The 25,389-nt window shown below is 44.6% G+C and overlaps 8 protein-coding genes across 8 annotated transcripts; 4 read left to right on the top strand and 4 right to left on the bottom strand.

Moving 5' to 3' along the window:
• Positions 1–3: 3 nt before the first annotated feature.
• Positions 4–3,720, bottom strand: BYT42DRAFT_582581 (uncharacterized protein). The gene is made up of 2 exons (XM_051569696.1): positions 3,063–3,720; positions 4–2,973 (listed from the first exon to the last, which is right to left on the bottom strand). Exons 1-2 carry the CDS (start codon positions 3,616–3,618, stop codon positions 110–112), a joined length of 3,420 nt encoding a protein of 1,139 aa, XP_051420060.1. The 5' UTR covers positions 3,619–3,720; the 3' UTR covers positions 4–109.
• A 2,189-nt stretch (positions 3,721–5,909) lies between these two features.
• Positions 5,910–8,045, bottom strand: BYT42DRAFT_617027 (lysyl-tRNA synthetase; the record flags this gene model as incomplete). Its single annotated transcript, XM_051572132.1, has 9 exons — positions 5,910–6,233; positions 6,292–6,479; positions 6,549–6,695; positions 6,763–6,925; positions 6,982–7,149; positions 7,222–7,299; positions 7,368–7,486; positions 7,548–7,856; positions 7,928–8,045. The coding sequence occupies 9 exons, from the start codon at positions 8,043–8,045 to the stop codon at positions 5,910–5,912; spliced, it is 1,614 nt and encodes a 537-aa protein (XP_051420059.1).
• A 1,708-nt stretch (positions 8,046–9,753) lies between these two features.
• On the top strand, positions 9,754–11,667 carry BYT42DRAFT_502515 (amino acid permease/ SLC12A domain-containing protein; the record flags this gene model as incomplete). The annotated part of the gene is made up of 6 exons (XM_051564834.1): positions 9,754–9,900; positions 9,964–10,055; positions 10,131–10,164; positions 10,266–10,800; positions 10,884–11,466; positions 11,541–11,667. The coding sequence occupies 6 exons, from the start codon at positions 9,754–9,756 to the stop codon at positions 11,665–11,667; spliced, it is 1,518 nt and encodes a 505-aa protein (XP_051420058.1).
• Positions 11,668–12,003: 336 nt separating this feature from the next.
• BYT42DRAFT_89809 (protein-tyrosine phosphatase) lies at positions 12,004–13,087 on the top strand. The gene is made up of 5 exons (XM_051572890.1): positions 12,004–12,316; positions 12,377–12,507; positions 12,573–12,654; positions 12,713–12,838; positions 12,915–13,087. Exons 1-5 carry the CDS (start codon positions 12,116–12,118, stop codon positions 12,945–12,947), a joined length of 573 nt encoding a protein of 190 aa, XP_051420057.1. The 5' UTR covers positions 12,004–12,115; the 3' UTR covers positions 12,948–13,087.
• A 140-nt stretch (positions 13,088–13,227) lies between these two features.
• Positions 13,228–16,140, bottom strand: BYT42DRAFT_595235 (phosphatidylserine decarboxylase-domain-containing protein; the record flags this gene model as incomplete). Its single annotated transcript, XM_051570831.1, has 7 exons — positions 13,228–13,507; positions 13,584–13,673; positions 13,756–14,149; positions 14,247–14,376; positions 14,445–14,499; positions 14,557–15,868; positions 15,951–16,140. 7 exons carry the CDS (start codon positions 16,138–16,140, stop codon positions 13,228–13,230), a joined length of 2,451 nt encoding a protein of 816 aa, XP_051420056.1.
• A 3,503-nt stretch (positions 16,141–19,643) lies between these two features.
• On the top strand, positions 19,644–19,841 carry BYT42DRAFT_467437 (uncharacterized protein; the record flags this gene model as incomplete). Its single annotated transcript, XM_051563528.1, has 1 exon — positions 19,644–19,841. A coding segment is annotated over one exon (198 nt), but the record flags the coding sequence as incomplete, so codon positions are not given.
• A 1,350-nt stretch (positions 19,842–21,191) lies between these two features.
• BYT42DRAFT_90113 (chromatin remodeling protein) lies at positions 21,192–23,173 on the top strand. Its single transcript, XM_051572891.1, has 8 exons — positions 21,192–21,287; positions 21,409–21,614; positions 21,676–21,842; positions 21,919–22,048; positions 22,112–22,126; positions 22,210–22,360; positions 22,415–22,517; positions 22,594–23,173. Exons 2-8 carry the CDS (start codon positions 21,491–21,493, stop codon positions 22,705–22,707), a joined length of 804 nt encoding a protein of 267 aa, XP_051420054.1. The 5' UTR covers positions 21,192–21,287; positions 21,409–21,490; the 3' UTR covers positions 22,708–23,173.
• Positions 22,952–24,212, bottom strand: BYT42DRAFT_502557 (cyclin-like protein; the record flags this gene model as incomplete). The annotated part of the gene is made up of 6 exons (XM_051564836.1): positions 22,952–23,123; positions 23,184–23,343; positions 23,423–23,619; positions 23,682–23,755; positions 23,836–23,945; positions 24,029–24,212. 6 exons carry the CDS (start codon positions 24,210–24,212, stop codon positions 22,952–22,954), a joined length of 897 nt encoding a protein of 298 aa, XP_051420053.1.
• Between the last annotated feature and the right edge of the window lie 1,177 nt (positions 24,213–25,389).

Below are 25,389 nucleotides of genomic sequence, written 5' to 3'. Positions count from 1 at the left end.
TACTTTTTATATGATGGTTTGGTATTTATTTTTCAAGTATCTACAAGCGAGCGTAAACTGGTGGAAATGTATGTACAATAAAGGGCGGGAAAAGATGACAGTGGGGTTTTTACTTTGGAAGGAGGGCAGCAGCAGCAGCAATGACTTTTTCAGGGAATTCACATTGGATCATGCGGTCGAGAGTGGACTGGGCTTTGGAAGAAAGATCGTTTTCCATGTAGGTTTGGATCATGGCAAAATAGGTACTTGGCTCACGAACGATTTGGTCGCGGTTGGCTAGCTTGTCGTCGGTCATTCGGTTGAATACTTGCTCGGCCTTCACCACATCGCCCTTTTGCCCATAGCCGCGGATGAACAGGTTCTCGATGTACGCACTGCTCTTGCCACCCGATCGTTGCAAGTTTTCTTGGTACAAGACTTCGGCCTCGGTAAGCTGGTCGTTGCTGATCAATGTGTCCAGCATGGCTTGGTACACCACTTCGTCTGCCTGAATACCATTCTTGATCATTTCGTTGAACACACGTTCAGCGCTCTGGACGTCACGCTGCAAGGTACCGTAAGAGTAAATGAGGGATGCGTAGTGAGTGGCTTCGGGGCGAAGATGATCGATGCGTTTCATGTCGCTGAGCAACTTGTAAGCGGTGGGCATATCGTAGGGGGCAATGGTGCAGTAGGCTTCCATCAGTAACTTGTAGGTGTGAGCGGAAGGCTTGATGTGGCGACGACGCATTTCATTAAAGTATTCCAAAGCCCGTTCCCGGCTGTTCTGTTGGCGCACATAGAATTGGATCATGTTGTTGAATGGGCCTACACGCGGTTGATACGAAGCGCTCGAAAGCATTTCACCAAACAAACGACGAGCATGGGTTTCGGACCCGGCACGCACACACGCGGAAATAATGGCACCGTAAGTAATACTGTTCACCTGAACCTTGAACTCTTGCATTTCTTCAAACAGCTTCAAGGCCGTGTCCAGCTTGCGAGCACGTGCCAGTTTCGAGATCACCACATTGTAGAAAAAGGTCGTAGGCTTGACATTATGGCGCTTCGCTTCTTCATAAATGATCAGGGCATCCGAGGCTTCATCTGTCGCACACTTGGCCGTGCCCAAAAGCAAGCTGGCATAACCGTTGCCGTCAGGATAGCGACCCATTTCCTTGATCTTTTCGTAATACACCTTGGCCTGAATCATGTCTTCTTGTTGGGCATAACCAATCAACACACTGTTGGTGATCATGTAAACGGCTCGCTTCGCACGCATCGTCGTTTGACTGGCATATACCGGGTGACACAAATTATACACCTTAAGAGCGATATCCAGTCGGCCTTGCTTGCCCACAAACGCAATCGCATCACGCATGATCTCGGGAGACGGGAATAAACCGGGTTGAATCAACTGGGTTTCCAGCATCTTGACCGCCTCTTCGTACTGGCCTTGCATCAAGCATCGCATCACCATTTCAGACGCCACGGTTTCCTTGCCCACACCTGCATCTTGCGGCTGGCGAACCGGAAGCGCAAGTTCTTTCGACAGCGGGACGCCAAACGCGGTCCTCCATTCCATGGCAGCACGCATATCTCCTTGTTTTTGCAGTTGCTCAAGGACACGCTTGATCAGCGAGAAGTCCAATGCATCTTGGAAGGGCTGTTGCTTCACATCCGCAAGGATGGTAAGCACCATCTGACCAAAGGATGGGCCACGAGGAAGGCTCATCACGTCGGCATAGGCCACCAAGGCGGCTTCGTACAGAAGGTGAATATCAGACAAGGGCACCATGGTGGCGGAGGGGGTCTTGGGATGGTACGCTTCCATGATGAGCTTGGCAAGCTGGAGAGGCAAGCCCATAGGGCACATCGGCTGGAGGACACGGGCGACTGACAAAATAGCAATCAGTTTGGCCTTGCAGATGGAAGCAATCTTGACGGCCAACCTGGTAAGGGTACCGATGCTTTTAGCCACGGCACGAGATGACATGGCGGGAAGAACCACTTGAAGCGCTCGAACCGCCTCGGCGCTATCGTTTCCATTGGCAAAATGAGTAAGGATGCGTTCGGCCAAGACGGGATCCGGTTCTAAACCGGCATGGTGCATATCGGTGACGATGGACAGGACATGGCTGGCTTGCTGGTCGGCATACTTTAAGCATAACAAGGCATAATTGGCGAGGTTACCATAGGATTTGGAAATGTCCATCGTGAGCAACTGACGATAAACACGGGTAGCACAGGCCAAACGATCTTGGTTGCAATAGGTGGCAAGAATAGGACCATAGCTACTGGCATCCGGTCGAGGAAGGGCATCATCTTGCAATAGCTTCTCGACCAACGCCTCTGCTTCCTTTGGTTGATGCTCGGCACAGTAAAAGCGGATAATGGAGTTGTAAGGAACAATGGTGAGCTTGACGTTGTCATGGAGCATGTCTTCTTGGACAACATGGAGAGCCGCAGGTAGCTGATTGCATTTCAAATAGGCATCGACCAAGGCATTGTACACGTAAGAGGCATCATGACTGGGCATCGATGACTTGAGGTCCTTGTACTTTTGAAAGTAATGAAGCGCAGTATCAATATCACCAGATCGACCAAACAGGTTAATCAAGGCGGCAAAAGTGGCAGACGAGGGCTGAATGTTGAACTGCAACATTTGGTCGTACACATAAAGTGATTCACCGGTGTTGCCATAGTGAGAAAGAACACGCAACAGTTGGTTGAAAAGTTCCACATCGAAATGTCCCGCCAGTTGCTCGGCCACAGCGTACTTGAAGATGTCAAGGGCCTTGTTCAGGTTTTCTTCGGATTCCAATACAGCGATGTCGTGCGACTTGTCAACGGTACCTGGCGAACGGGCGGATTGGCGTCTGAGCATAGCCACCACCTTTTGGACCTCTACGTCACGACGGCACAAAGTACGGACCATGATGGCACAAGTCGAACTGCTGGGATGAATCTGATATCGAACCATTTCGTCATACACTGTGATCACGGAGATTGAAATACAAAAAAAAAAGGGCAATGAGTACAACATGAACCGCCCATCATTCTCAGATTCTTTTTTTGCTTACCTTTGATCATGGGTGAGAGCGGGGTTCCTTCACGACGAAGATTAGCATAGCTGTCAAGGACAAGGTTGTATAGGTGGTCCGTCAAGACGGTGCCTTCCTTTTTCAAGTTGAAGAACTCGGCCATGACGGCTTTCAGGTTGCCATCACGACGACAGCTCAGGATACGGTCATTAGCGCTAAACGAGGCAACGGAAGGAGATTGTGCGGATGATTGCGGAGAAGCGCGAGGCGAAGGCGGAGGAGTAATCAAGCCGGCATTAGAGGCGCTGAATGAATCGGGTAAAGTCGTTTTGGCCAGCAAATCTTCCTTTGCCCAAGGGTATTCTTGAAGCGGGCTCACGGGACTGGAAGGGGAAACGGATAAAGGAGGAGACGCAGGCCGCGATGTGGACTGGATGTGATGTTCGGACAAATGACGGTATTCATGAGAAGATGAGCTGCGACGACGAGAAGAAATGTGATGAAGAAGTGCGGAAGAATGGGTTGTCGCTACACACCCATGACGCTGCAACGTCGTTGTGTGAGAAGCAATGGCGGACAAAACAGGGGAATGCATGATAACAGGGATGTATGTGTATAGAGCGGGGAAAAATCAAATGAAGCAAAATGGAGTAAAGAAAAAGAAAAAGAAAAAGAGGGGGAAAAACCAAGAAATTAAAGAGAATTGGAGAAACGGGCACCTTTGGAGAGATGAGGTATTTTTATATAGAATATTGAAAATCGGCTGGCGTAACCTTCATCAAACAACTGTCCAATCAAAAGACAGTTGCATATCAGATCCTGACCCAATTTTTTCTCGCGTTTCAAGGATCCTCCGATTTTTTTTGTTATCAGATTCTTGCGCCGCCCTTTCGGTCTAAAATAGCGCTCAGTGAAACCGTGGTCAAAATAGAGTACTTTTCCACATCTTCCCGTTTGTTCAACATTAACTTGTTGACACCGACCACACGATAAAGCTAATCCTTCAAAACTAAGTAGCAAATGATTTGCGTGAAAACCAGATTAAAAAGAAGTAGATGGAAATCTTGATCAGGCACCACATGTCGCAAAGCCCAAGGGATAACATGACTCATGGGTAACCTCGTCAACCTATTTTTCTAGACTCTCTCAAGATTGATACGCCGCCTAAATAGCGTTTCCATCTGATAAACATCTGTTCGTGATGATGACACAAAAAGGAAGACACAAACGAAATGAATGCGGTTCCCATCCTTTTTGGTTGGAGCGATACAGAGAAACATTACGGAATTTCCATTTTCATCCAGGACAGATTCATCTCGTTCTTTTGCAGATAAATAAAAAAAAAAGATGTGAACAGAAGAAGAAGAAGCAAATGATCTAATTTCTGAACAAGATGGCATGATGCATGCGCGGAGAAAATAGTAATAAAAAATAACAAGGGAAACGGGGCCAGCAGGTCTTCTGTTTGTAAGGGTGAAAAAATAAAAAAAAGATCTGATAAAATAAAAATTTTCATCCATGGGGGGATGGCAGGTGTTTCCGAAAGGAAATATTGCCATATTTGGATACGCAAGATGGTGTAACCATAAATTAAAATGGTCCATTTTGGTGTGCATTGCAAAGGCAGATCCTTTTGACACCATTTTCATTGGCAGACAGAGTTCGTCCCTGCCCGCCGCGATTTTTATCAGATCCTTATCCTGAAAGGTGGTCCATTTTTGTCTGCGGTTCACCACATCATTTTTATCTATTCCCCGTTCCTCCATTTCCTTGTATTCAAAACGTAACGTAACGTAACGTAACGTAACTTGCTGACATAAAGCTTATTAAGATAATGATGGGCGCAGTAAACCTATTTTCGCTTACAGTACTATTTCGTAAGCTCTTTGACTTTCTTTTTTCCTTGATGGATGGATGGTTTGGTTGGATTTTCCATGTTCTGGAAAACTTTTTGAACCGAGGTTTACAGGTAAACCCACTACTTTGAAAGCTTGCTGGGGACGCCTAGGTCCATACACTAGTCATTGTATGACAAGCTAGTCACAGTGTTAGTGTGTATGGCTTTGTTTTTAGTACTTTTGGATGGGATGAAATGAGATAGGACAATCTCACGGCCGCTATAGAGGAAATGCAGTCATTTGCCATTTGGTTGGGGTGGGGGGGGAAGGGGAACGGTTATTGTCAAAGCGGACTTAGCACATCGTGAAATGCACCTAGGTATCCAGAAGGATGATGGGTTCTTGTGATGGAAAGATCCTGGCAACTTTGGGCGGAGCTCGAGATGAGGAAATTACTGCTTCCCAGCGTTCGATTCTGGGGGATGGAGGATATTCGGAAAAGCAACACAAGCCCAAAAAAAGAGAGAAACTCGGTCGTTCAACAAATGGCATTCCGCTCACATCCACTGTCACCCACGGTCGGCCCTTGGCACGATATTCTCGCAATTGGCGGTGATTGAGGCTTTTATGCCACCGTGCCAATTTACCCAATCATAGCTTTACTGTGACCTCCGCTCAATTTTATCTTCCGGTATGTTTTCTTATCTGCATCAACACTGCATCGTATTACGACGTTGTTGAATAACACATGAAAAAAGACCTAAAATTTTCAATATCCTTATCTTGGCCTCTTGACGCAGTGACTGCAAAGTGTTGAGGTCTTAAAAATAGGCTCAGGTGGATCTATTTTAGATCATCACCCCGGTGGATGCAAACACAGAACTTTACAGCTGTGCTGTACAAGACAAGTTGAGATTTTCGAATGTGTGGCTGCTGCACTCCACAATATATTGTATGCAAATGTCATGAATAAACTTTTTTTTTAATCCGCGGGAATGTTACTGTACAAGCTATTTGAAAGGTAAAGTGCAAAAAAAAGGATGTTTTACTAAGTGGAGGAGGAATCATTTTCTGTTGAAAGGGGTCTCATGATGGGGAAGGCCAAGACTTCTCTAATGTGATTTGTCCCGGTCAAAAGTTGGACAACACGATCGATGCCCATGCCCCATCCTGCCGTAGGAGGTAATCCGTACTCCAAAGCATCACAAAACGCCATGTCGGGTATCGGTGCTTCCAGATCGCCTTGCTGTCGATCTCGCACTTGCTGTTCAAAACGTAACCGTTGTTCCTTGGGTTCATTCAATTCTTCATAAGCATTCACAATTTCCTTGCCATCAACAAACAGTTCAAACCGAGCAGCAACAAGACGACCCTGCGCATTTGGTGTGAGTATTCTTTTTATTTCAACTAGGAATGACCATTTTTCTTACCTTTTCATCGACCGCCGATTTCGCCAGCGGACTCAGTGCTAATGGGTGACCGAACAAAAATGTGGGCTGGGTACACTGCGGCTCGATAAAATGAGAAATGAGTTTATCCAGGATACGACTGGTGGTGATCGCTCCAGTCACATGGATACGATGTTGCTTGCACAGTTCTAATAATCGCTGAGGGGCCTCTGTCATAACCGGCAATTGAGTTCCTCCGTGTACACTACAACCAATAAAAGGACGTTGTTCATTTTTACCTTGAGTTTCGAGGTTATCCAACGATACGTTGAGCTTCGCTTCCAAATATTCCAAGACATTGATTCGACGGAACGGCGGTGAAAAGTCGACAGATTTGCCACCGTCCAATGTTAATGTGGTGCTGCCGCGAATGTGTCGCACGAGTTCTATAAGAGCATGGATGAGTTACTTCCATGCCATGGTTCGACGGTTATCCTGCTTCCTCTAACCAACCTGAAACCATGGTTTCTGTATCTTTGAAAAGTGATTCCAAATTGCCGTACGCTTGATAGAACTCACAGGTCGTGAACTCGGGATTATGGTCGGCATCGATTCCCTCGTTTCGAAATTGTTTGCCAATCTCATACACTCGATCCATGCCGCCGATGACCAATTGCTGCAGGGGTCCGCTTAATATCGAGCCACTGCATTCCTAAATTGTGCGTAACGTACCTTTAAGTAGAGCTCCGGTGCAATACGTAACTGCATATCCATGCCGAGGGCATGGGCGTGAGTCATAAACGGTCGGGCATTGGCACCGCCTGCAGTCGCTGATAACACGGGCGTCTCGACTTCGTAGAATCCACGCTGATCCAAGAATTGACGAATAAATCGAATAATCTAGCATAATCCATCGTCAATCGTCAATCGTCGAGAATATATCTCATTACATGTTCAAAGCTGGATCATCACCTTGGTACGTGTACGTAGAATTTCCACGGATTCTGGATTGACGAGCATATCAAGATGTCGTTGACGAAATCTTTTTTCCTTTGAGTGAAAATAGCATAAGACAAGGAACAGATCGCTCCACAAAAGTCAAAGACTATATCACTTACAGGATCCTTTAAACCTGAGCGTGGGATATCACGAAGACAAGGCGTGAGCACTTTCATGCCTTGGGTAACAAACATACTCAATTGACCGTGGTTGGTTTTTCCAGGTACACCGGTGAACGCTGGGAACAGTGGGAATCCCGTTAATACGATTCACTGTAGATCTCGACTCGAACCACTTACACACAATATCGCCTCGGCATAATTCGCGATTGGCGGCCGCAAATTGGTCTGGGGAGCCTTCGAAACGGCCACGAGAGGCTAGTACTTGAATTGTCTGTCCATCCTGAACGACATCGTAAAAAATGAGCTTGGCACTCGATTCACGCTTGGATCGGATGCGGCCCGTTAAAGTGAACACCTGACTCGCTTTTTCGCCTTTTTGCAAAACGGCATCATATTTGACAATATCATTCACGGTAGCCCATTGGCCTTGTTCGGGCGTCAATGACCAGCGCGGATACACTTCCCGTGGCTGCTGGCGCCAAACCCCTGGGTGTGCAAGCGATTTAACCCACTGTTTTTTTCATTTTATAGTCATCGACGCAGCCAGCCATGCTTACCACAAGCGGTGAATGAGCGGGTATGGCGTTGGAACCATGCATTAGACCCTTGTGTTACTGAAGAATATGTGGAGCGGGCCACTCGGGATGTCCATCGCTTGGCATACACACGGAACATGGGGGAATCGTGAATGAAACTCTGGCAGCGGAATTTCGCAGTCTATATGAAATTGTTGAGTGGCTTTGAATTTCCATTTGAATTTCCCTTTGAATTTCCCCATCCCAATTTTTGTCGTATTTACCAGTCTGAATTATGTGATCGTTTCCAGAAGCAAGACAATCAGCGATTTTCCAGCAAAGTATACGGCCTTTATACCATTCATCTAGCATGGTTCCAGACTTCATCTTTTTCTTTCCGCAAATGCATAGTCCAGACCAGCGGTAGAAAAGGAAGACTGGAAGATCAAGAGCCCAGACACCGTTTCTCATGAAACTCGAGAAAAGAATTCCATGATTTCAGATCACGACATTCGCATTGCAGCGAACCGTGTTCAGTTGCATTATTTAATCACGTGTCATCTCGAGAATCACTGATCGATAAAGCAGTTGATGCATGGTTTTTTCTGCAATGATTTGCATCGTGTTGCACGAGTTATATACCACAAGCTCGCTCACCAGCCATTCCTATCATTGTGAATAAATGATCAAGTTTGCTCAAATGAACAAAAGGCAAATTTTGATGCATATCGTCGCAGTCAGTCTCCATTTAACTTTAAATCGTTAGCGCAAAGACCAGAACAAGTAATAAAAAACCTCGGCAATCGAAATTCTTATTCCATGATGATGCGGTTGTGACAAGCAGGCGATGGAACATTGACCGTTGCGGCAAAAAGAGTTTATTAGGCCAAAAGATAGCGGATATAAAGATGATATTTACAAGCAATGACATTATGCAGCGGACGGAGCAGATCAATAAAAAAAAGTTGTTTTATTTGTTTGCAAAAGAAGCATAATCAAACTTAACCTTTCAAAAACTCCAAGCTCGGCCGTGAAAATCCCGTGATCGGTTCAGCCACAGATAATCCGTATTCGAGCGGTGTATCGTGCGAAGAAAGGGGACAAAGATGTAACGAGAAGGAAGTGATCCAGTCGCACAAAGACAAGATTAAGTTTTCTCAAGCGCAAAATGCGATCCTGTATACTGTGTGCACCCTGGTCATTCCCCCCTCCCCCGGTGCTTGCTGTTCTTTGCTGTACTCACCGTCCGATTTCCATCGACACCGTGATGTCTCTTTTTTATTTATTTTTCTAGTCAACATGCCATAAAACTCTTGTCCATAAGCTGAGGTTTCGGAGCATTTTTCCTTTTTTCCAGCGTTGATAATCTACATCTATTGCCATATAAAGCATGGATAAGCGGCGTTCCAATTTGATCGCTTTTCCCTTCAAATTTTTTTAGAGTCTGTGCTTCGGCATTCACCCTTTCCTATTTTCTTCACTTTCTTTTTTTTTGATTTTGTTTTTTTATACCATAATCTATGGCAGGCCCTTCACGAAGAAGTCAAAGAGATAGAGAGAACGACGCCGAATCCATACGTCTCGAGACGATGCGAGCGCGCCGGAGTCCTTCCAACCAAGCTTCCTTTGAACAAAAGCCACCATCCGTTTATGCTGATCAAAAGCAAGGTTCCCTAAACAGCCAAGAGTATGCGGAATCCGTTTACAGTCGATCTTATGCTGGAACCCTTCCCGATGCTGTCGATAAGCCCACCCTCCAACGTGGTCTCAAAGCGCGTCATGTAGGTTCATCCTCAATGCACTTGGAAAAAACCATGCAATCGGGTGCATCAAAAACCAACTTGGACTTCTTCTTTTTATAGTTGACCATGATTTCGTTGGGTGGTACCATTGGTACCGGTCTGTTCTTGGCTTCCGGTGCTTCCGTAGCCAATGCAGGTCCAGGTGGTGCGTTGATTGCATATGGTTTGATTGGTATCATGGTATTTTTCATGATGGAATGTTTGGGCGAAATGGTAAGTTGAAAGGCAAAACAAATAGAGATCAAGGCGGTGATGCAAACTCATCGGGATATCTAGGCAACATATCTTCCTATTTCCGGTAGTTTCAACAATTATGCCGGACGGTTTATTGATCCGGCTGTCGGTTTTGCTTTGGGATGGAATTACTGGTAAGTGGATCAGTTCATTACTCTATGGGGTCGGTAACCGGATAAACTGATGCATGTCGACTTGATTGCAAAAAGGTATAACTGGGCCGTTACCGTCGCTGTCGAACTGGTGAGTGGATCAGACGAGAAAAACAAAAAATAACAAAAAAGCGGGGCTACTGTCACACAGTGATCTTATATATTTCTTTTTTTTTTTTCGCACCTTGTAAGACGGCCGGTTCCATGGTGATGGGGTTCTGGCTTCCCAATATTCCCGGCTATGTTTGGTCAATTGTCTTTTTACTTCTCATTCTCGGGTTAAATCTATTCTCGGTGAAAGGCTATGGCGAAGCGGAATATTGGTTTGCACTGATCAAGGTGCTGACAGTTATCATTTTCATCATCCTCGGTATCCTGGTCGATACCGCCGTGCTGGGTGGTGTCTATTATGGTGTGGAAACATTTAACCGAGGTGGTGTCCAAGGTCTTGGTGTGTTAAGTACATTCTTGACCGCCGGTTTCTCCTTCCAAGGAACGGAATTGATCGGTGTCGCTGCTGGTGAAAGTGAAAATCCCAGAAAGAACGTCCCCAAAGCCATTAAGCAAGTGTTCTGGCGTATCGTATTGTTCTACATCCTCGCTCTGCTCATTATCGGTCTCATTATTTCGTACGATGATCCTCTTCTTTTACGAAAGAATGTCAGCGATATTTCCGTCTCACCATTTACCCTTGTCTTCCAAAAAGCCGGTATTCCTCCTGCTGCACGTAAGTTGGACACGACCTTTTTCTTTATGTTTTTTTCTCGTGACACCAGAACTCACGGGTGGATTTTTTTGTACGGTCACTAGATTTCATGAATGCAGTCATTTTGACAACGGTCCTGTCTGCTGGCAACTCTGGTCTTTATGCGTCAAGTCGTACTTTGTATGATATGGCTCTGGAAGGAAAAGCGCCTAAATTCTTTAGAAAGTTGACCAAGAATGGCATCCCTATTTATTGTGTGCTTCTCACGGCGTTCATCGGTATGCTGGCTTTCTTGACCTCGTTATTCGGCGGCGGAGTTTTGTACAATTGGCTTCTGAACATCAGTGGTGTGGCCGGTTTTGTTGCTTGGTTGGGTATTGCTGCGTCTCATTGGCGATTCCGAAGAGCTTATGTCGCTCAAGGCCGCAATGTGGACGATTTGCCTTTCAAGGCGCGTCTTTACCCTGTGGGCCCCATTTTCGCTTTCGGCGTGTGTCTTTTCGTTTTGGTAGGACAAGGTTACGATTCGTGGATGGACGATCCCGTGAAGCCAGCCGATATTATTGCTTGTTACATCGGTATCCCAATTGTGTTGGCGTTCTACATTGGTTACAAGCTTATCAAGAAATCCAAAGTGGTGCCCTTAATGGAAGTGGATTTGGATACAGGTCGTGAGGAAGTGTTATTGTAAGTATTTTCATGCCTGCCTTGAGAAAGTAGAGAATCATGTCGATTAATGAACGGGCTTTCTTTTTTTATAGACACACCATCGAAATGGAAGATCGCAAGACCAAGGATCCTTTGGAGGGTGTGAGCATTTTCAAACCTTCTACATGGAAACGTATACCGTCTAATCTGCGCTCGTGGAGAGATGTCATTAATAACTAGAAAAAGTAACATATGTCCATTTTTTATCTTCTCTGTATTGTAAATAACTCACAAAAAGTAGCAACTACTACACTTCATACATTACCGTAACTTGATTAGAAAACAAGATATTCATACATGAAATAAACATGCAAAATGCATGCGCTCATTAAAATCATTGTTCCAAACTGGATTGCTTGATGGCCTAGGTAAAATGTAAGGTTGAGGCTCCTCTTTGCTCTGTCATTCCCGTTTATCAACGCCAGGGTGAGTAATTTGCAAGTGCGGTTGGCAGAGTAATCAATATTTGCCAACAAGAGTATTTGCCTGATTTCAACGGAACTTGGTGTGATTGAAATATTTGGAATTTTTTTTTTTTTTTTAGGAAGCGTTGTATTAAAGGCACAACGCTTTTGTGTGTGACTATCCCAAGTTGTTGCTGCGTTTCCTTCTTTTGCTCTTGTAGACAATGAGTCGAACGGCTACGTCGCTGTTAACGCCTCCAGAGCAATTCGGCATTGTCGAACCTGGAGTCTACCGCTCCGATATGCTTCAGCCTATTCACTTTACATTTATCAAGCAATTCGGCTTCAAAACCGTCGTCATGCTCAGTCCTGAAATGCCTAGCAGAGTGACATCCTACCTCATTGAAGAAGGTGGTATCAAGCTTGTAAGTGGGGCAATGAAAAAAGCTGGGACTGGACCAGTAGCTTAGTTCCATGACCTTTAGGTTCATCTCGGTATGGCAACTTGGAAACCCATCCAGCCGTCGACATGGCGACCGATTTCTGAAGAGCTTATTAAAGAAGGACTGGAATTAATCCTCAACATAGATACGCATCCTGTTCTGATCATGTGCACGTGAGTCCATCTTGCGACGATTTTACTTATCATAACAAAGGCCCTCATTCCGTTCCGTTTACTAGGTCTGGCATTCATGAGACGGGAACTTTGGTGGGCTGTTTGCGGAAATTGGAAGGCTGGAATTTCAGCTCCATCATCACCGAGGTAAGTGTGCTATAAGAAGGTATGATTAGTTGGGCGGCTTATGACATGGGATTACTAGTACCGATCTTATGCGGGAACCAAAGCACGATACGTGAATGAACAGTTTATCGAACTATTTGATCTGGATCTCGTTACTTTACCTCCGAATTTACCCACATGGCTTATTGATCAACAACGAATGCTGGTAAGCATCAAATTGATGAAATCGACAAGTTCATCCAATATAACACACTCTTCTTTTTCTTCAATGGCTCACACAGGCAGAAGAAGAAGCATTATCACAACAACAATGAGTTGAAAGATCCCAAATTTCATGGTTTTCCCCGTTTTTTGTATATAAGAAGCAGTTCATTCATTATTTCACATTATTTTCACCGTGATATCCTTGTAGAAAACAAAACAAATCAAAAATTATGTAACATCCCAAAACTCTACATATTATAAGACACTGTGTAAAAACAAGCAATTAAACTTGTCAAATTATAAAGTGGTATCGGGGGCATGGCCCAGATGATTGCCAACGCGGACCTGTCAAATGCCAGAAATCGCTATGAGTTCACCAGCCGTTTTCAGTCAACAGATTGTTCTTACCAGCGTTTCAAGGGTTTTCTCAGAATTACTGGTGAGATCTTTATCGAGTAGGATCTTGTCGCGTTCCCAGATCACCACCAAGGTGCTTCCGCCAAAAGCGAAATAGCCCATTTCATCCGTACGGTTCACATGTTGCCCGACCTTGACTGTCATGATAATGGAACCCACCAGCATCGCGCCGATACACACAACCGCCACCTTGCCAAATCGATCCGTGTCCATATAAATGACGGTTCGCGCATTGTCCCCAAATACGTCCAAACTAAGATCGTTCATTCATGAGTACAAGATATTATAAATACAGAACAGGGATCAATGGATGTTTTATGCATACTTACGTTGTTCGAATGGCCATTGGATTGACTGTGTAATATTGACCGGATACTACCTTGATATCAGTAATAGTACCATCTACTGGTGCATGGAATCTAGTGGCAAGAGTATAAAAAAAAATAAAAAAATAAAAACGTCAGTTTGTGGAAAAATGGCGTCTGATATGAAATGGTTTACCGATGATAGTCCTGCGGTGCTAGACGAAAGATAGCCAAAGAGCCGCATTCAAAGTTTCTGGACCCAATTGGATCGTCCAAAAGTTTAGCAAGACTAAACTCAATGCCTTTGATCCAAAGTCGTGTGGCATCATTGACGGTTTGGAAAGCAAGCATACGACAATCGGCCGGACTGACCGCCACCGATGGATCGTTGGGGGAATCACATGGACGCGATCCTGGTTTCAGTTTTCGATAAAAGAAATCGTTGAACGATTTAAAGTTTCCCAGAGGTTCAAGCACCTCGTCCATACTAATATTATGGAATTTGATGAACGCCGGGATTTCTCTTACAGAACTGGGGGCATCAAAGCGACGACCTTGACGCACCGTCATATTGGTCAAAATACGTTGGGCTGTAACAACAGAAAAACGAAACATGGGTGAATAACTCCTTGCAAAGTAAGGCGAGACACACACACACACACACAGAGAGAGAGAGAGAGTATATACCTGTTTTCGACTGAATGCCAGTTCTTAAACCTTTATATACAAGCCGCATGCCGAGACGAATATATACACTCATGCGCTCTTCAATGAGCTGACCCGTGCGGCGATCTTGGATGATGATATTGGCATTATTCTATGCATAACAAAAAAAATTATCAACAATGGACCCTTTGCAGTATCTAACCGCTTTTTTGTACTTACGGTGCCTAGTGAATATTTGCCATAGCCTACTTTGCTCACCAATTTGACGAACCACCTATGAGATCTAGGAGTGAGCCATGAGAAGGGCCATCTATATGCTGTGCGTTCCTACCTTCGCTGAGCATACGCTTCAGTGAGAAAATTGCCCATCAAGAACCGATCGACCGTAGTCCAATCGTTGGCCGCACAGGTGGCGACGTGAGTAACAATATCCATTTGTGCCCGTCGCGACAGATTAGGGCGGTGGCAAATAGGACATTCAGCAATACGAATAACTTTTTCTTCCGTGGCCGATTTTCGTTTGGCAGTAGAGGGTTTGCGCATAGGCCACGTCTTCAAGGTATCAGTAGGGGACATGGATAACCCCATGGTATCAAAGGACACGGGCAATAGCCCGTTGTATTGTACGTCTTTAGCTTCGTTCAAAATAAGCTCGTCATCTGCATCCACATCATCCACTTCATCTGAAGAGCAGAATAATTCTTGATCATCTGGACTGTCGCCGCAGCTATTCTCATTGAGCCAATCAGTTTCTTCGTCGTCTTCGTCATCACTACTGTTATCCTCGGCGTCGTCATCATCATCTTGTTCGTCTTCCTCGCCTTGTTCTTCTTCTTCTTCATCCTGACGAAAATCATCATCGCTTTCCTCGTCGTCTTCAGGACCATGATCGTTCTCTTCAACGTCGGATAAGATGGAGGAAAACTGGGTATCCTTGAAGCATGCGCTGTCATTGGTATCTGTTGGTCGTCGTGTGTGAGATGTGGGGGCTGTGGCAGGATGATCGTTGGCCGCGAGCATATGTGCTTCCAAACTCGACACCAAATTTTCAATGGGTAACTCGTCGTTTTCGTTTTTCGGGTCCTGGCCATGCTGCCGCCAAAAGCTATCGATGGTGGTCTCGGATAAAGTGGACCCGATGGTTTCCAGCATTGACTGCACTTCCAACCGGCTCAGTGTCCCGCTTCCATCCACGTCGTACGTTCGCGCTAAAGCTATCCAGAACATTCTGCGAATTTCATCATACGGCATAAACTTGGCTCGAAAGGTCAAGGTAGGGTGTCGATCTTTCCACTTGTCTTTGTGAAGCATGGTCAAGGGAACCGTGTGACGATCCATTTCTTGATCAATGGCGTTGTCGGGAATCTCGTCCGTGCTTTGACGCTTCTTTTGGTGGGCTTGGGATTGTTTGATGATATCCATAATAGGAATTTCATGCCATGCCACCAAATCGTTGCCTGAAAAGCGATCTTTGTCGTACACCGTCAATTTCAGCCGATAGTCTACCTCATTATGATGCACATGGAAATACAGTTTTTCGTTCCACACGGGATTGAGGTTGTGCCGTACGGCGCTGGTTCGGAAATTGGAAGTGCCATACGATATCACCACAAATGGATCCATGTCAAACCCCGTCCGCGTGACTAGTGCATATAGAATTTTTTCATGGATGAGTGGTATTTTTTCAAGGTATCATGACCCAAGTCGTCATGGCGGCGGACTTACGATTGCGTTCAGGTGGTAGGTCATTGGCATGAGAGATTTCCAAAAATGTGACCCCAACCACATCCGAATGGAATTGCGCGATATGTCCTCGACGTCGCCTTCGGAATCGTCTTTTGCGAAGAATAACAGTTTTATCTTTTGTGCCATCCTCCAGCGGATGCATCGACACCACATTGTTCATGGAATCCATGCTGGCGAACTGTTGTTGATGAAAATTTGAATTGGGATTTTGTGAATAAGCGAGAGTGTCTCTTGAGGACAGTTGGCGTGGCAGCGACGAGGAACTTTGCCATATCGAGTTATTGGAAGCAGCTGAAGCATGTTGAGCTAAAAACATATGCCATAATTGCTTGAGAGCACGAGAATTCGACGGTTGGCCGGGTAGAACGAGGCCGATTTTTACTTGAATCTCGCCCATGGTATCAGGTGAGCTGCAATCTTCCTGGTTGGAGGATCTTCGTCGACGTGGTAAATAGGGACTTCTTCGTGGTTGCGACTGCAGAGAATACCATTGTGGCTGAAATAAGGGTTAGCTTTTCGATCGATATGCAAGCGAGTCCTCACAGAAGCGGTTGGCGAAACTTGCCTGATTCACTGCGTGATCATAGTCCATGGTTTCTTCACCGTCAAATAACTGTTCAAATGGTATCTGAATTTGGCCGACAAACACGGATCGAAACCGATCCTTTTGACACACGGTGATGATCAAGCCTTTGTTCAGTAGACGTCGCTGTTTTCGGCGTCGCGGCCGCGCTTGGGTATTCAAGAGATCCATATCAAATGTGCAATGCCATTCTGGATCCGACGACTTTCGAATGACATTGGTCCGTTCCCGCCGACCTGCACAGCTTACAATGGCATAAGGATACTACAAGTGACGTGGGGAGGGGTTTAATTTTTTTTTCTGTCGGTTTTTAGGGGATAAGACGCAACCTCGTGGGCACAGACAATTATTTCCCATTGATTCCCTTAAATGGAAAAAGAACCTACTTACACCTTCCTTGGAGGCTAAACGGCGAGCACTAATAACCGTCACTCGCAACCGTAGCTGAGAGACGTGAAACGCGGACGACCATAATGGCGGCCGTACCTGAAGATCGCAGCTGCGACTGCGGGGACGTCTTAATTTAGTAATGGTCGTTGTGGTTTCAGATGAGCTCTGTCGAGTGCTCGGTGACGGCAAAGGTAGTGGAGTTTGGACATGGCCCGTGGATGACGATTTTGAATGGCGCAACATCCATCGCGGGCCTTTGGGACGAGCAAAGCGCCAAAATCGGCCATTGGAACTCATGTCATTTTTGAGCATGCCATTTGTGCCATCGTGCACCACACTGGTCATGACGGAGTTAATATTTCTATTTCAAACCGATGATTTAAAAAGATAAAGGAAAAAAGCCAAGGAAAAAAGAAAGAAACTAAAAAAAAAAGGGCGAAAAAGGAAAAAGGGATAAAAGGATGGGTATCTGCTGTTCTCTACCGCGTAAAAGAACAAGGATGCATAAAATAGAGTACCCAAGCCAAGGCTTAATAAAAGCTGAGCTTCAGTCGCTCATTCATTTTTGGGAATTTTACCCTGTAACACATTCGATCGAGCCACATCTCGCTTTTCCTTTCGCATTCAGCAACGAAAAGCTGCTAAATAAACTTTTAAAAAGGAAAAGCATGACAGTTGACACCATAATCGTTTTTGATGCGATTGCTTCAAAAATAACATCAATGTTTTGATCGGTTCAGCCATGGCATGACATCCCGAGATATCAGTTTGTTTGGTTTGTGATAAACTCCCAGTTTCCCTGGTGTCACAAAATAAAGTGGAATAAACAGATCCATTTACTATTCAGTAGATAGGTTCGTCTATGCACCAATGCGCTAGATAGGGCCATTGTTTGACATTTATCTCAGTTACTAGTATCTCATTGGCCGGCAGAACCCTGGTGCCGAGAAGGCACTAGACTACGATAATTCAAGAGTGATAAACTATCCCTCGAATGATGACGAGAAAATACAAGCAAACGTCACCTTTCCCAATGAAAGTAAATCCGGTTTTTCACGTGTAATAAAAACCATGGAGGATGAGTGAAATAAAAAACAGGTAAAAGCGACACCAAAGATCTGTCAACAGCGCCGCATGCTTCAATTCATGGCACAGTACATGATCGTTTATTAACCCCCAGTCGATAACCTGCATATCGCAGGTTAATGCAATAAAATGAAGATGGCACGAAAAGCCTGTGTTGTTCAGGGAAACCTTGGTGCAAAAAATATGTATCTTCCCAGTTTGAAAATTTCATCTAAAGATGTCCGTGTGTGTACCATTGCGGAAAATAGCTATATGGCTTAAATTATTTCTTTTCCCATGCGTTGCGTGGATTGATGAAAAAGATGAATTCATGCTCTGCTGCAACACCAGCCACACGCTGACGCGAGCTTGCGTAAGAAACATGGATTCAGGTTCGAAAAGCGGATTCTAAGCGGAGCTATTTCCCGATTCAAGCAAAAAAATCTTACCATTGACTCTTACGAAAGAAAATTAGAAAAACGTTTGCAACAGAGAAAAATCGCGCACGAACTTTTCGAGAATCGGGACAAATTTATGCATGCACGGCCGATCATTGTAATATGCCAATGGCTTGATCAAATGCATCATATGCACACAACAACTCAATGAAGAATAAGACTCCCTCCCATGACAACTTTCCAACTTGCGTAATGCAAGGACTATTCAACATTTTTCAAAATCCACGGAAGCTTTTGTGATAACCGAGATAAACACGCTGTAATCCAAATACAGCGTCTGAGTTTTCTATCAGAGAAAGCTTCTTTCATGACCGAGTCACTGCATGATGATACGTGTTTTTTAAAAATCTTCGCCTTGCAGAAGTTCTTGCTGCCGTGATGAATTCTGCGCAAGCAGGCCACAGATGAACGAGAACTTTATTAAGAAATATTACTGATCTGCTGCCTTCTTTCTGGTCCGCTTTTATTCATCAAGATGCCACTCCCGCGGTGGTGGATATTTTTAACCTTGGGATCGTCCTACACAATCTTGCAGCATCAGAAGAACATTGTCCGAAGGATAGGGCGGAAATCAATTTGATTGGTAGAACCATGGTAATGCATGGTTGAGTCAGTCACCATGCTGTCATTTGATAAATTCACATGTTTCATTACATCGTTCCTTGGGTTTTTGCGAAAGTGGCTTTGAAACCGAGCCAATGGACATGGGTTGGCTCCAGCAGCTCCCGGTCGAGGCTAATCAGCGTACCTTTAAACGTCGAAGGCACTACAAAAAACATAAAAAGAATAAAAAACGGTGAAAAGCAGGGAAGGTAGAGACATTAACAGAGGGTTGTATTTATGGTGCAGTGCACATGAACAAACAAACGAGAAACTGGAATCCCGGTCCATTTCTGGGATCTTCCATGGTAATAAAATTTTCGTTCCCCCTGTCCAATCGTGTCGCAGCAATACTATAAATAATCCCTGAAAAGTTTTTTTTTACCTATTGTCTGCATTCCGCTTCCCTTTGTGCACGATAATAATAGATTTTTTTTTAAGCACAAACAAAAAATACCAAAAGGTAACCTTTCTGAGCACTTCCCGTCGACCCGATGGGTCATCCAACGGTCGGATTGCGTGTGACAATGACCAAGTGTTATTTATACTTCCTCTTAGGTTGCAGTAAACACGTAAATGGGACGTAAAAAGATCAAGATCCAACCTATCAAAGATGAACGCAATCGCCAAGTGACATTTTTAAAGCGTAAATTTGGACTCATGAAGAAGGCTTACGAACTCAGTGTTTTGTGCAACTGCGAGGTCGCGTTAATCATCTTCAACTCCAACAACAAACTGATTCAATACTCAAGCCACGACATGGATAAAATGTTACTAAAGTACACAGAGGCAAGTGTTTCAACTTCAATTTGCGTGCTCATCGCAAGAAAAAAACGCTCACCGCAGTCCATCGGCTCTTTTAGTATAACGAACCGCATGAGATTAGAACAAATGGAGATGTATGTTGGTTACACACAAATGACCGTTCGTGACAAGACGCCCTTTTTTTTTCTCATTATATGTCTTTTTTACTAGTTTATGAGCGGTGCATCGAAATGCGACGACGACGACGATGACAACGGTAAAAACGACAACAGGTTGCCGATGCAATCAACCGAAGCGCTGTCTTCGGTTCCTTCGGTTCCACCTTCGGCGTTATCGCATCATCCTATGGTTCCCACTATGCCTCATCCTTTAGCTGTTACCACAGTTGTGCCGCCGGCCTATCCATCCGCGAATACGAATTACCCTACGCTTCCTGAATACGGGCCCATACCACAGAAAATGGAACCCCCTCCTGCTGTCACTATGAATAGAACCACCCCCGTGGTTGAACGACCACCTTCTTATGCGACACCGAACAACAATCAATTGATATGCAACCTTAACAACTACTCATCCGTTTCCACATACATGCAGCCCACTTTGGACCCACCTTCCAGACCTCCAACCTTGAATCGGTATTCGTCTTCGGACGAAGTCGGCTTGGGATCGACAGCTACCACGCCACTGCAGACACCAACGCATAGTCCTCCCTTTGCAGGCGAGATATTGAAAGATGAGAACGGACCGCAGATAAAACGACCCAGACTTCAGCTGAGGATCCCTTCACCCATATTGGAATCGTCAACAAGAATGGTGCATGCAGCGGATCCTCCTCCTTTAACCACCCTTGAAAATCCGAAATTCCAAGTGCTGCCGACCACCGTAACGAGCTCAGATTCAGCTGCCGTGCGTGATGAGACGCCCTCGTCCATCGGCTTGTATTCTAGCTTCACACAAGAGAACGAATTACCCAGTCCACTACGTTTTACATCCTTTACTCCTACGACAGCCGCTGCGTTCAACTGGGTTGAACCGCCTTCTACCCAGTTATCTAATCCCACATCCTCCGGACTCCCAACTTGGAACAAGTAAGTCGCTTGCTGCACCCCCGAACGATATTGCCTAGTTTTCTTTTCTCTTACCAACAATTATGACCAACAGGCCCAAAGAGATGAGCTGAATCAGCCAACCACTTGAACCATTCTAAAAAAAAGTGTACACCCTTGAATCATGTGCTGAGTGTCGTTTATTCCATCTACCTATCTATCTATTAATCATCGTCATTATATGCTCAAACCAAGTATATCCTAACAATGAAATATATCGTTCAGCCATTGAACAGAACGCTCAGGCGCATCTTCACCAGCACATCTTTCCATTCAAAGTGTGATGTTGATTTATTTATGACAAAAAAAATATAGGATAGTCCTGCTTGCACTACTCTGCCGTAATATGGTATGAGAAGCAGATGATGTTGCTTGCATTATTCTCATCACCCAATGTCAAGAGCACAAAAAAAGCGTTTTAAAACCGCGATTTCCCTTTTCGAGAAATTAAAAGATTTTTTTTTCTTTAGTGTTGGGAAGTACGATTATGCTGGCAAGTCCCAAGGCCATGGATGATAGCGTGTCTTACCTCAGCGATTATGCCGACAGTAAATGTCCTGTTTTTCGTTTGAATGTCGCTTGAATTGTACTTACCAGACAATAGCTGTGGAAGCACTTCCTTTGGAATTGCAACGCAATTTTACCTTGATTCGCCAACTGGATGAAAGCGCCCAAGGCAAAGCAAAAACATGATCAGGGTCTCATAGGAGCCACAGAAGCTAATGTCGCCCATTTAGATCTTATGAATACTGTGGCGACCGAGTCGATGGAAATCTCACAGACAAAACAAATTTTGACAGCCGAAGAGCGAAGGAAACGGTTGACGCGAATAGGCCACTTGCTTAATGAAGCATTACAACGTGGAGAAGAAAAATTTGCCTTGGCCAAATCGACTTATGATACTGTAAGTTCGGTTAACGTAACCCAATGCATTCAAAATCACGTTCATAAAAAATGATGAATTGGCGGGGGGCAAAAAGGTGGATCGTCATTGTACACGCTTAGACAATGATTTGCAAAAGTTTGAAGACGAACAATTAATTGGGCCTGCTCGTGCCCTCAATCCACGAGAGCCCAAGGCAACCCTCCAGGAATCCACCGACACTCAAGGTAAATCTCATTTTACTCTTTTGTATTGATCCATTTTACTCAACTGTATGCATGCTTGTTTAGAACCCTCAAATAAACGTACGTGTGTTCTCTTCCGTCCTCGCTGTGCTTACCATTGCTCGATGACCCTCTCTGACGATCTTTTTTCCACTATTCGATAGGACGAAAGACAGCCTCTAGTGAGACTGACAGTCGTGGAAGACCCAAGAAGAAAAGAGGAAGAAAGAAGTTACATAAAGAAGAGAAAGCGGAAACGGATGCTGTTCAAGGGGACTACCTGTCGGCAGAAGATTCTCGACAGCATGCTCAGGCGTAAGAACCTTTTCCCGATAATGCTAATGATCGAATGCTCAAATCTCTCAATAGAGCCATCTCTTTGAGTGACCTGCCGATTGATCCCAACGAACCGCTTTACTGTTACTGCCGACAGGTTTCCTTTGGTGAAATGGTTGCTTGTGATAATGATGAGGTAAGCCGACGAGCTGAATGTGTTGTTTTCTTTTTTTATTTGCACGGTGAGGTTTCTTAACGGCCATTAAAATCAGTGCGAGATTGAATGGTTTCATCTGGAATGCGTGGGATTACGAACACCTCCCAAAGGCAAATGGTACTGCAAGAATTGTGCGGCCGAACTCAAGGGAAAGAAAAAGATCATATAGAGAATACCATTTGTATTTCGTATCTTATTCTTTTGCACTTGATCTCGCCATGTCACAAGTGACTGTTTCATGGTGCGTCTTCTTCACCGTCCGTATCTACATTTGGCTTCTTCATTTTTCGACGTTCTTCACTATCCCTTGCTTCCTCCGCTGCGCGTTTCTTATACCTATCCATCATTTTTCTACGATTAAACCATCTTGCTTTCTCATCCATGAAAGCTGGAGTACAAATATCATGGGGAACTTACAGTGCCGACTCTGGATTCTTTGCAGGGTTCGTGCATATACGTAATCGATAATCAATCTCCTTTGCTTGTTCGGGCGTCACCGCCATGGTTTTTTGGATGGTCTCTGCAACCTTTTCGGCAATGTCGAGCAAATCTTTTGTATTTTGCGGGAACCTTTTCTCAATATATCTATTGTATGACGTTAGTGTTTAACAGTGTCTGTCCTTGGTCTCGCATTACAACACCTACGATTGTACTTGCGTCGCAAAGCCGTTGTCTTTGCCCGCAATCAAAAAGGCGGCTAGACCAAGTTGTGACGGTTGGTAGATGAGCGGTAAATCCGTCAAAAGCATATCGCCAATAACGCCCGGCACTTTTGCATAAGTCTCCTTTAGCAATTTTTTATCCACTTCCGTCTAGGTATGCACCAGTTAGTTTTGTGTTGCTCATGGGTTTTGTTATCGTAAAGCATATTTCGCGAGAGATACTTGCTTGCATGTCCAAAAAGAAGCCGTAGGCCGGTCGATAGGGATGGTGAACGTAATATTCAAATTTTAGGCCCTGCGATACCGTAAACTCGAGGTTTAAAATGCTTTTTGTCGATGGTAGTTGAAGGCTTTTGCCGAACTCGTCAATGGAGATCCGTTCACTTTCAGACTTTGTTGCCAAGAACAAACACGTCAATCTAACGGTAAAAAGAAGCACCATCAGTGGCCAATTCGCCCGCACGATCGATCTCGTTATTACAGGACATCCTTTGGATGATAATCCATCGCCGTGTTGTACAGAAAAAATCGCTTCATATAAATCACTGCCGTCGCCTACATGGACGTCACTGTAAGTACCATCACGCCAAAACAAAAAGACTATTGTATTTCTCAAGCGGACGATGCGATCCTACCATGACCATTTCTGTAAACTTGAGGTGTTTGCAAATGCCTTGCAGCTGTTTCTCGTAAAAGCGACACAAGGCCATTTCTTCGTCCACAGTCAAATACTGGGTATTCTCTGCTGTTTCTTGCTCTGATTTGGTACCGGCTTCTTGCTGTTTTTTGTTATGAATGAGAATATTAGACTATTGAATTGAGTCATACGGACATGGCGTTGATTTGTTACCATATCTTCCTGCACATTTTTCCGTACGCGATCCACGGCTGACGTTGTCCTGGATCGACGAATATCCCATATTTGCTCGGGACTGAATCGCCAATGCCGATACTGCGACGATTCCTGATATACTGGTGGTTTGCTCTTCGTTTTTTCTTCAACTGTCGCCATGGCTGCGGTTCAAGGGCTGCTGAGCGGGGTTCGTCAATGCGAAAAATGTCGGGCAACTCTCTTTTTGGTTCAAACGCAGTCAGATAAAAAAAATTTTGCCTGCTTGTTTCTTGGGTTCCAATAACATGAATCACCCAGCTCCTGTGCCCCTTTTAACAGTCAACCTATTCGATAAACGACCATTGTCGAAGCTGGATATCATTTCCATTACTATCAGGTTCGGTGTTAATTTCAAAACACGCACGCTGTGTCCTGGCAACCGAGCGATGAAAATGGGGATTCATCTGTTTCGCTGGACAATACTAAACTCTGTAATCTTTGTAACAGGACATGAAAACAATTATATGATGTATGTAGTGCTTTTATCTTTTCAGGAAAGAGCAGATGGAAGGGGGATACCGCATACAGTTGTTCGTTTGTCAGGCATATAATCAGATGAATTAACGTACGTGCTGTATCAGATCTGCTTAAGCACCCAGCAACATTTACAGACAACTTTGTGTATCATTGAAGAAGGTTGTGAAAATTAAATTATTAAGGCATGTCCTTGGGAGTATTTTACAAGCATCTTTGGTGGGCGGCGTCGGAAGACCCACAACTTACGGTGTTTCCAATATCCAGCTATACGGCGCTATTGGACGGATTGCAACTTCTTCTTACTTAAAAAGGTAAGAGCTTTGAGTCTCCAGAGTAGCGCTCTTTTTTTTTACGAGAAAAGAGTGTTGAGATGGGTGACTCGCTCTTTATCAGTGATTTTCTGAAGCCTTTGGGATCATAGCAGGCAATTCACGCTTGAGTCCGGCTGCTTCTGGCTTGCGCCAATGAAGTAGTCGGAATTATGAGTTGGCACATTCTTTTTCAAAATTTAATGAACTTCAAATGAAAAAAAAAAATGAAAACCTAATTCCGACGACTTTTCAGGAAACTCGTACTCCGAAACTTCCTTTGAGGTGCATTTTTTACATACGGACGTATTGCTAGATCTCGTCACGCTACGTATATGTCGCTTTTTCTGTTCGCTCTGTTCAATCATCGCTTCTATAGCACAAATGACTACAGGAAGTAGAGATCTCAGGACCCCGTCAAAAGAAATTCGATGGTATGAAATGGTTTGGATACAGTGGATATAGTAAGTAAGAACCCTTTAATGCATCTATTTTTTTTTTCATCAGTGATT

This window comes from Radiomyces spectabilis (assembly GCF_025331425.1).
Source record: "Radiomyces spectabilis strain NRRL 2753 chromosome Unknown BYT42scaffold_12, whole genome shotgun sequence".
NCBI lineage: Eukaryota > Fungi > Mucoromycota > Mucoromycetes > Mucorales > Radiomycetaceae > Radiomyces > Radiomyces spectabilis.
This window is presented reverse-complemented; position numbering and strand designations above follow the sequence as displayed.

Bases quoted from the DNA above. Each gene is read 5' to 3' on its own strand.
- BYT42DRAFT_582581 (XM_051569696.1), bottom strand. From the start codon at position 3,618: ATGCATTCCCCTGTTTTGTCCGCCATTGCTTCTCACACAACGACGTTG. The intron at 2,974-3,062 runs GTAAGCAAAAAA...CCGTGATCACAG, and splicing joins GCTCTCACCCATGATCAAAG to TGTATGACGAAATGGTTCGA.
- BYT42DRAFT_89809 (XM_051572890.1), top strand. From the start codon at position 12,116: ATGAGTCGAACGGCTACGTCGCTGTTAACGCCTCCAGAGCAATTCGGC. The intron at 12,317-12,376 runs GTAAGTGGGGCA...CATGACCTTTAG, and splicing joins AAGAAGGTGGTATCAAGCTT to GTTCATCTCGGTATGGCAAC. The intron at 12,839-12,914 runs GTAAGCATCAAA...TGGCTCACACAG, and splicing joins TTGATCAACAACGAATGCTG to GCAGAAGAAGAAGCATTATC.
- BYT42DRAFT_90113 (XM_051572891.1), top strand. From the start codon at position 21,491: ATGTCCTGTTTTTCGTTTGAATGTCGCTTGAATTGTACTTACCAGACA. The intron at 21,843-21,918 runs GTAAGTTCGGTT...GGGGGCAAAAAG, and splicing joins CCAAATCGACTTATGATACT to GTGGATCGTCATTGTACACG. The intron at 22,361-22,414 runs GTAAGAACCTTT...ATCTCTCAATAG, and splicing joins TCTCGACAGCATGCTCAGGC to AGCCATCTCTTTGAGTGACC.